At 36.0% G+C, this 10,433-nt stretch overlaps 1 protein-coding gene across 3 annotated transcripts in view; it reads right to left on the bottom strand.

Moving 5' to 3' along the window:
• The window catches only part of LOC110098356 (DENN domain and WD repeat-containing protein SCD1), a 160,740-nt gene that overhangs the window by 26,568 nt on the left and 123,739 nt on the right, over positions 1-10,433 (bottom strand). For all 3 annotated transcript variants that reach the window (XR_003700165.1, XM_028693297.1, XM_020825173.2), the window contains 4 exons: positions 2,899-3,080; positions 2,734-2,805; positions 2,488-2,648; positions 2,292-2,333 (listed from right to left, as the gene is read on the bottom strand). Coding sequence is in view for 2 of the 3 variants with exons in the window: in XM_028693297.1 (XP_028549130.1) it covers positions 2,292-2,333; positions 2,488-2,648; positions 2,734-2,805; positions 2,899-3,080 (457 nt within the window). In the remaining variant the exon portion in view is untranslated. The remainder of the gene's footprint in view (positions 1-2,291; positions 2,334-2,487; positions 2,649-2,733; positions 2,806-2,898; positions 3,081-10,433) is intronic.

The following is a 10,433-nucleotide window of genomic DNA, read 5'->3' as shown; positions in this document are numbered from 1 at the left end:
TTTCTCATCCCCTCCGGAAATCCTGCGGGCTCTTTCCACCCTTTCTTCTCGGGCTTCTAATCTCTTCGTCTCTCCGCAAGTGCCGCTCCACCTGTATCCTTCTTCTCAAAGTGCAGCAACTTTAGGGTGTCTGTCGTGTTGTTTGTAAGTCGTCGTCATAGTTTTTTTTTATTTGGTCTTTAAATTGAAATGTAAGAGTTTGTTCTTCCCTATTGTGCTCGTCTCTTTTCTCCTCCTCAATTTCGTCGTTAGAAGTCCGTCGCGTCTCTTTTGTGGGCGAAGGGTATAGGCTCCCTATATCTTTTGCCCACATCAGAGGGGGGCCAGCAGTATGGCTAGAGAGAGGGGGAATTGGGGAGAGAGGGAGAGAGGTTTCCAACCATGGCAGGATGACTAGGATAAGCTTTAAAGAAATCCAAATTAATTTAATTTTCTATTTGGATTCATTTACAAACTTTCCAAATATAGACTCTCCAAATTTGGGAAGAATTTGAAATTTCAAATTTTAATCCGAAATGTGCGGAGAGGAGGTGGGTGGACGGAGGTCGGGTGGTGGCTAGGTGGCCGGCTGGTGGTGAGAGGGTGGCTGGCGGTGGGAAGCCTAAGGGGAGGGGAGGTGGTTAGGGTTTCGGGTGGAGCTTGGTGGGGTTTCTTGTGGTGGGAAAGAGGGAGGTGGAAGAATGAAATACAAGGATTACAATTACCTAGAGAACTCACTAAGAGATCTCAAATGAAGAATTCACCAAGAGATCTTTAAGCACTCACAAAGAGAACATGAAGTAGAAATTTCATTCATCCAATAATATCCATAAAATACAATGACAAAGCCTTTATATAGGCTATCCGGAAATTAAAAAAAACATAAAGACGACATTGCCCTTGGGCTACAACAAGCACTAATTCCTTCATAGGGGTACAAAAGAAAAAACATGAAATATAAATGTCATGAATAAAATAAAACATCAAAAATAAAGACTCTGAATCATGGCCGTCGATAGGCGTCTCCGGCGATGGTACACGTGTCGAAATCTGATGTCCCAATCAACGTGCCTACCAAAGGAGTCGTAGATCGACGACCATGATTAGGAAACTTTATTTATAATTTATTTTCTGCATTTTATTTATCATTGTATTTTATTTTGAAAGACTTTCTCAGTTTGCCCTTATGTTAAGTTATATGTCTGTTGTAGCCCAAGGGGGTATTTTAATCTTTTGAGTCCATATTTTAAGGCCTATATATAGAGGCCCTTGCCTATTGTAAGAGGAGAATGAATATTATGAATTGAACTTCAATATTCCTAAATTGTGTATGCTAGAGTCTTCTTGAGTGAAGAGTGAAATCCCTAAAACCAGTGCAATGCAACACCCAACAATCAGAGCCGCGGTGAGGTTCTTGGCCCTATCTTCTCTCCTTCTTCACCACATCTTCCTCTATTGATAGAGGAAATTTTTTGCTGTCCCATACAGCAGAGCCACTTCCCCTCTCTTCCATTCCCACTCACCTACAAGCCCACCATTCCTCTCCACCCATAGCCGGCCAATCCCCACTCCATTGCCTCTTGGTATTCCCTCCACCTTTTCCTATTCCCCTTATTAAATCCAAGTGGCTGCTGCCATTACCCACTCCCCCATTAATTCCTACATTAATTGCTATCCATTTTCCCTTCCCTAATACTCCCCAACAGCTGCTACCTCTTCCCCTTACCCACTAAATCCCTAGGGCGGCTGCCCCTTTCCACTCCCTCAATAATTCCTACACTAATTGCTATCCTTTTTCCCTTCCCCAATACTTTCCAACAACTGCCACCCTTATGCCTTCCCAATTAAATCCCAAAGGCTGTTGTCATTCCCCACTCCCCCATTAATTCCTACATTAATTACTATAACTTTTCTCTTCCCTAATTCTATATGCTGGGAGAAGAAATCGAAAGAAAATACATCATCATTTATTTATTGGACTTCAAGTAAGAAACAACAAATGAGAATTCGTGGGATTCTCTTCAATCAAAATGACTCTAGCTTCATTGTTAGCTAGTTTGACAGTGTACTTTGATACTTCTTTTTCTTTTTCATTGATCGATTACATAAAATCTTCACTTTTATTTTAACAAAAACTCAATATTAATGCGCCAAATGTTTTCAGGTAATTTTAAAAAGTATATTACAATCATGTATCTCTCAAAATGTGACAAAGATGACAAGAGCATGCAGTAAAGTAAATCAAAACGCTATTTAAATAATATTAAGGAAGCAGTTTATGGGTTCCTCATTAATGATATGAACAACAATACCTTCTTCATTTTCCCAAAACTTTACAAGTCCGTCAGCAGAACCTGAAATAAATATCAAAAGAGTACCTGAGGATATAATACTTAAAATAGCAAAATTTAATTGGACATCTAGAATGTAGTTTGAATTTGTTAAACGTGGACCATTTAGGACAAGATCATCTTGATCAACCTAGCAAACACAGAAGTGATAGTATACCAGTTATTATCCCTCTATCTGAAGGTGAGTATTCAACACAAAGAATAGAACCAGCATGACATGCTAAAACAGCATCACATGTCCCTCGAGAAACAGACCATAGCCTGGCTGTCCAATCATCACTTCCAGTGAGTATGATGTCCCCAGCCATCCTTATAGAACTGCACTATCAGCAAGAGTTAAAACACAACATTTATTAGTGAGAGATATAACATCGAGATTATAAATGCAGAATCTTCGCCATACCGAATCCATTTAGTGTGACCTAGAAGCTTCTGCATCTGCCTACCAGCACGAATGTCCCAAACATTTGCTGCCCTGAAAAGTTTAAAGCATGTGACAAATGAAAAAGAAATAAACAAACTAAAATCAGCACCTTCAATTTGTCATGTATATGGGGGATTAGCATACACATCTCTTCCAGCGGCAGCTAGAATTCCAGTGGAGTCATCATATTCCATGCAAAGGACTGCACTAGAGCAGCGGCCAACAGTAGCCACACAAGTATCAGTTCTCACATCCCACATTTTCACAGCACCATCATGAGCTGCAGTAAGGACCCTTTCACCAGATAGCATCCGCACACAACTCACCTGTTAAGCGATTATTTTGACAATTATTAAATGACAGACACCAAAAAAAAAAAACTAAATGATATTTCTGTGTTAAGCCATCTATATGATGACTGAGAAGGTGCTCAGCAGTTAAGATAGAAGTTAACATAATAAAAATCCCCAAATAATGAAAATGTTTATTAATTGACATTATTATCATATCAAAATCATTACACGTGCTAAATAACATAGTAAGACTATGTACTATTTATTTTAGTTATATATCTTCATTAATAAATATATTCTCCTTTTCTTTAGCATTATATTGCCAATCTATGAAGCACCGACACGGACACGAGACACGACATTTTTTAAAAAATAGGACACGGGTGCGGCGTGGACATGTCATTATAATTTTTTTAATATAATATATAAAAATTAAGTTGACATCATATTATAAATGGCAAGCAATAATAAATCAATGTCATAATAAATTGTTTAACTTATAACATAAAAATGTTTAGTACAAAAAATCTAGTACAACCACAAAAATATAAACAAAAAAAATCATTTAGCACAACATGAAGGTTCAACTACTCAATAGATGGAATGATAAAATTAGATTTAAAGGTTGGTCTTTGGCCTTCAATATCATCATCATTAAATATCATTGCTTCCAACTCTAGTTCATCTAGAGAAAGATTTGCAACCTCCAATAATCCCATATCATCAAGGCACTCGAACCCATCTCCAATAACATCCCACATCTTGTTAACACCTGTCATATAAAGTGGGGTCTTCATTGATAGAAGACGAAAATTTATATGCACATAAATTAAATCTTCAGCTCGTTGTGGAGTTATTTTATTCCTCTTCATCAATTGAATAAATGAGTATGTGCTCCAATTTCTCTCACAAAAAGAAGAGGATGATACTTGACCAAGAAGTTTTATTGCTATTGTTTGAAGAAGCAGTGCTGAAGCTCCATGAATTAACCACCACATTTTTGGATCCATCCTCCATCTGTCAACCAAAGATTCTTGATAACCAAAATCCTTTAAATATCTAAAGAACTTCGCAAGTTCAATATTAATCTTTCTTCTCTCCTCATTTGAAAAATATCGTTTCAAGCATATCTTTCTCATATTTGACACTTCTAAATCTTTTTGTGGTGAGACACACTGAGGGTCTTCTTGAAGCAATTCTTTACTTGAATACCTTCAAATAATACAAAGCATATAAAATTATTTATTCATTTACCAAGAAATTTAAAATTAATTTAAAAGATGAATACAAATGTACCTAGGATTTAAAGAATGAGCCAAACAATGCAGAAGTGTGTTGCTTTTGGTCTACCTATCCTTAAGAATGGTATAGACAATACTCAAAAAACTTGAGTCTTCATTATGTAACCTTCTTTCATGTCTGTATATAATTTCTTACACTTTTGTTAACATAGAGTCCCACATCTCATAAATCAAATGTAGGTATGATTTATCTGTGTTAGCTTTTCACAACATATCATAAATCAGATCAGTGAAAGCCAAAATGTAATCTACATTATCCCACCAAAAATCATCTAAAGATCTTTTCTTTCACATATCTTGCCTTCCCAACATCATCATCTCGATAGCAAGACCACTTCTCACTAATCATCATAGATTGAATAACATCTTTTATTTGTTCGAATCTTCTCAACATGATTATTACAGAGGCAAAATGAGTTTCAACAACAGCTAACATTCTCAAATGTAAGAAATCATTAAACATTGAAAGTCTCATTGAGTGGTTCATAATGAAATTTCTGATCAAAACAGTATCATCTGCAACCACTGTTATCCAATGACATTCAGCATAGATGATTTATTTGCCACTGTATTCTTTGGTGCACAAATATTTTTTAGAGCAAAATTTAAAGTGTGCGCAACACATGGAGGCCAAAATATATGAGGATAAGTTTGCTCCACCAACAATCCTGCAGCTCTACACACCGGTGCATTATATGTTATAACCTGCACAACATTTGAAGGCCCAATAATGATTATCACCTCTTTAATCAAATTGACAATGAAATATTTATTCTTGTATTCTCCTTCACAATTCACAGCTTTAATAAACATTGGGCAATTCTCTATAACGGCCATGAAATTAATGAGTGGTCTTCTTTGAGGATCAGTCCAACCATCACACATCAAAGTGGCTCATTTTTTTTCCACACACCTTTTATTGGTTCAAGCAATATTTTAATATGTGCTCTTTCTCTTTCCAATAATTTTGATCTTAATGCATTATAGCTAGGTGGAACATAACATGCAAGGTTGTTATTACATGCAAAAGTGAATGCATTTTTGTAATGAGGATTTCTTACAAGATTAAAAGGAAGTCTAACTGAAAAAAACATCCTTGCAATTTCACAATCCAATTCCTCTCGCTGCTGCATGTTAAAAGTCTTCTCTAAAGCACTAGTGGCAACTCCATTTCTTTTCTTTGAATCATATCCTTCACTTCTATATGATAATGAATGATCAACTCTAACAGATGACGAAGAAGTGTGAGATGAACCATGGATAGATGACAAAGGTATCTCTTTAGGAAGTGCCCTTTTGATCCTAGATTCAATTTCATCAACTTGTCTGTTCAATTCAATCAACTGTGACGTAGTAATCTTAGAACACATTTTAATTCTATGACCATAAATCTTAAGTAGATATTTTTTCACCTAGAATAAGATCATTTGTAGGTGACACCACAATAATTGCATTTAAATGACACATCCCCTCCTACTTCAAAAGTTTTTCCTAACTTTGTAACATGAATCCATAATGGCTTATCATAGCGATTGATTGTTGATTTGTTGTCATAGTGTAGCTTCATAGGTCCTTCCCACTTGATCCTCGGGTCTTCTAGAATCATCTTGATCCATAGTAACTCACATATTCCCAAGATCATAACTCTATACTCTGCTTCTGCACTAGACCTTGCCACCACACTATTTCTTGCTCCTCTATATAATAAGGTTTCCTCCAATGAATGTTCAGTATCTTAACGTAGATCATCTATCTATTTGTGATCCTGCATAATCTGAATCAATATATGCTTTTGGGGTTATTCCACAGTCACTTCTGAAGAGAATCCCCTTTACTTCAATTTTGTTTAAGGTAGCGCAATATTCTGCTAACAGCTTGCATGTGAGTCTGCCTATAATGCATTGATACTTCTGAAAAAGTCTTAAAGTGTCCAACACGACACGCGTCTGACAAGTGTCAGATACATCAAAAACGTTTCTGATTTAAAAAAATATTACATACAAACTGGACAAATGTGTCTTAAATATTTAATGGAATTTTTTTAAATATTATTTCATGTATTTAAATTTTTATTTACTTAAAATATAAAACTAAATTTCCGATGCTATCAAATATTTCTGTAACTTTAATTTTATTTGAACAATAGTATATTTTATGTTCTTTTCTTTTTTAGCTATCTAATGATGGGAAAGCATCCAATGATCATGGGAGGTTGTGCATAGGGTGGTAGACCTTTGGTTTGCTGGCTTGATTGGTCCATTTGCTGCTACTAGTTCGCGGGTTGATTGATGGAGGTTGGGATGGAGCTCATTCTCTTAGTTGCATGAGCTGAAGTTTAGTAGCTCATTAATATCCAAAAGGTAGCTCATTATGAAGGATTCAATGATGGGGTGGACTTGTCCCTTCTCCTTCCCCTTTCTTCTTGTCTCTTGGGAAACCATAGCTTGTTTTAAATGATGATAAAATTCATAAGGGGGTTGTTGTTTTCCGTGCTTTGCTTCTTGGATATCCGGCTGGCTGCTGTTTTTTCCGTGCCTGGAGTCTTTCCCGAGACTGTGGCTCCTTGGTTCCATGCGGCCTCCTTGATTCTTGTAGTTGCTCCTTCGGTTTCTTAAGCTGGGCTGTTTTTCCAAAAAAGCAAATGAGAAATTCATGAACCTGGTGCTTGGGTTCTTGAGGAAAATTAATATATGTGACTTTTGGCATTCCCCTACTTTGCCTATAAATATGAGAAGTTGTTGTGAAGGAAGGGAGTTGATTATTGTGAGCAAAATTGCTATTGACCTGCGGGTTATTGGAAAAGCTTGAGCAAATGAGAAATTCATGAACCTGGTGCTTGGGTTCTTGAGGAAAATTAATATATGTGACTTTTGGCATTCCCCTACTTTGCCTATAAATATGAGAAGTTGTTGTGAAGGAAGGGAGTTGATTATTGTGAGCAAAATTGCTATTGACTTGCGGGTTATTGGAAAAGCTTGCGAGCTTTGTCCGCCTTCTTTCTCATCCCCTCCGAAAATCTTGCGAGCTCTTTCCAACCTTTCATCTCGGCTTCTAACCTCTTTCGTCTCTCCGCAAGTGCCACTCCATCTATATCCTTCTTCACAAAGTGAAGCAACTTTAGGGTGTCGTGTCTTGGTTGATTTGAAAGCATTTGTTGGAGAAATTGGACAATCTTGCAGTGGTGGACCATCGATTTGCTAGTCTTATGCAGGTTGACCTCCATAATTCAAGTTTACCTTCAACTCCCTCTCTAGTCTTGTCAACAAGAAGAATATCATCAGCAAAAAGCATACACCAAGGTACATCATCTTGCAAATGTCTAGTGAGAACATCCATGACTAAAGCAAATAGATATGGGCTTAAGGCTGATCCTTGATGTAACCCAACCGAAATAGGGAAATACTTGGTCAATCCACCTTGTGTTTGAACACAAGTAATAGCTCCTGCATACATATCTTTAATGATTTGAATATAAGCATTATTGACTCCTTTCTTTTCAAGAACTCTCCATAGCACTTCTCTTGGAACTTTATCATATGCTTTTTCTAAATCAATAAATATCATATGTAGATCCTCCTTATTTCCTCTATATTTTTCCATCAAACCTCTGAATAAATGTATGGCTTCCATAGTCGACCTACCCGGCATGAATCCAAATTGATTTTGAGAAACATTAGTATCACGCCGCAACCTATGCTCCATAACTCGCTCCCATAGTTTTAAAGTATGACACATTAACTTAATACCTCTATAATTCGTGCAATCCTGTGCATCGCCTTTATTCTTAAAAATAGGAATTAATACACTCATTCTCCACTCATCTGGCATCTTCTTAGTCTTCAAAATAGTATTAAAAAGTTTAGTAAGCCAAGAAATCCCTTCATCTCCTAAGCATTTCCACACCTCTATTGGAATATCATCAGGTCCAACAGCTTTTGCACCCTTCATTTTCTTTAAAGCCTCTCTAACTTCAGTTTTACTAATACGCCGATAAAAACAGAAATCTTTACTTTCATTTAGGGTGCTAAGGTCACTATAGTCAATCTTATTTTCACACTCTTCATTAAAAAGTTTAGCAAAATATCTCATCCATCTTTGTTGAATATCATCTTCTAAGAAAAGTATTTTTTGATCTTCATCCTTAATACACTTCACTTGAACTAAATCCTTACTACTCCTATCTCTTTGTTTGGCTAACTTATACATATATCTTTCTCCCTCCTTAGTATTTAATCTATTATATAAATCGCTAAAAGCTAATGTCTTTGCATCGCATATTGCTTTCTTAGAATCCTTACGAGCCACTTTATATAATTCCCAATTATCAGAATTTTTAAAATTAAACCAATTTTTATAACAAATCTTCTTATTTTTAATCTTTTCTTGCACAATTGGATTCCACCACCAACTATTTTTACTATTAGGAGCTTTTCCCTTAGATACTCCAAGCACATCTTTTGCAATATTCTTAATATCACTAGCCACTTTTTCCCACATAATATTAGCATCCTCATGCACAGACAAAATCTTAAGATCTAAAATCTTACTCACAAAAATATTTTGGTTAATATTCTTTAAATGCCCCCATCTAATCCTCGAAAAATGTTTTACTTTATTTTTTATTTTATGCCCCTTTATCTTAAAGTCCAAAACTAATAATCGATGTTGGGTACATAAACTTTCACTCGGAATAACTTTACAATCTTTGCAATCTAAACGGTTTAATTTTCTAATAAGAAAATAGTCAATCTGGGTTGTACTACATCCATTTTTATAAGTGATGAGATGCTCATTCCTTTTCTTAAATAAGGTATTAGCAATTGAAAAATCATAAGCTAAACAAAAATCTAATATGGTCTTGCCACCTTCATTCGTCGTTCCAAATCCATGGCCACCATGAATGCTTTTAAAATCAACTACCTCTTTACCAACATGTCCATTTAAATCTCCTCCAATAAAAACTCTTTCTTCAAGAGGTATATTTTGTATTAATTCTTCTAAGTCATTCCAAAAATTTAATTTAGAACTTATATCCAAACCTACCTGAGGAGCATAAGCACTTATAATATTAACAATCTTATCCTCAACAACAATCTTTAAAGCTATAATTCTATCTCCAATCCTATTAATTTTTATAACATTATCCTTTAAACTCTTATCTATAATGACACCTACACCATTTCTAGTACGACTCTTACCCGAATACCAAAGTTTAAATCCTAAACTATCGATTTCCTTGGCCTTCTCTCCAACCCACTTAGTTTCCTGAATGCATAAAATATTTAATTTCCTATGAATCATAATATCTATTAATTCCATTAATTTTCCTGTAAGGGAACCTATATTCCAAGTTCCTATCCTAATTTTAGTATCATGGACTAGCTTCTTTGCCCACATCCGTCCTTGATGCGGGAACCCTTGCCTATTTAACACTGCACCCGGGCGCCGGTGCAGCGGCCCTTGCATACTTGTCACTGTATTCAGGCCATACAGCACGTCGCTTCCAGGGGACACCCTAGCATTAACATAATTTCTTAAAGGATTCATGTCATTTTTGTTCGACAAGTTTTACGCTGGCTGTCGACTACCTAACGCAACCCTCCACTTTTCTCATCCAGGACTTGGGACCTGGCAATGGCAGTGTTAACATGGTGGAAAAATTTACAAAACAATAGACTAAGACGAGGCAAAGAAAAGATTCAAACTTGGGATAGAATGAAAGAAAAGATGAAAGGAAAATTCCTGCCCTCTGATCGGCAGTGTTAACATGGTGGAAAAATTTACAAAACAATAGACTAAGACGAGGCAAAGAAAAGATTCAAACTTGGGATAGAATGAAAGAAAAGATGAAAGGAAAATTCCTGCCCTCTGATCACTCAAGAACTATTTTTCAGGAGTATAATAATTTGCGTCAGGGTAATCAAACTGTAGAGGAATACAATGAAAACTTTTATAAATTGCAAGCTAGAAATGATTTGAATGAGTCTGAAGAAAAAACTATAACGAGACACCTCAATGGATTAAAATGGACAATTCAGGATCAACTCAATATGCATCATGTCGTTAAATTAGATGAGGCTTATCG

Source organism: Dendrobium catenatum, unplaced genomic scaffold (genome assembly GCF_001605985.2).
Source record: "Dendrobium catenatum unplaced genomic scaffold, ASM160598v2 fragScaff_scaffold_249, whole genome shotgun sequence".
NCBI classification, from domain to species: Eukaryota; Viridiplantae; Streptophyta; class Magnoliopsida; order Asparagales; family Orchidaceae; genus Dendrobium; species Dendrobium catenatum.
The sequence above is the reverse complement of the archived record's forward strand: the minus strand, read 5'-3'. Positions and strand labels throughout refer to the sequence as shown.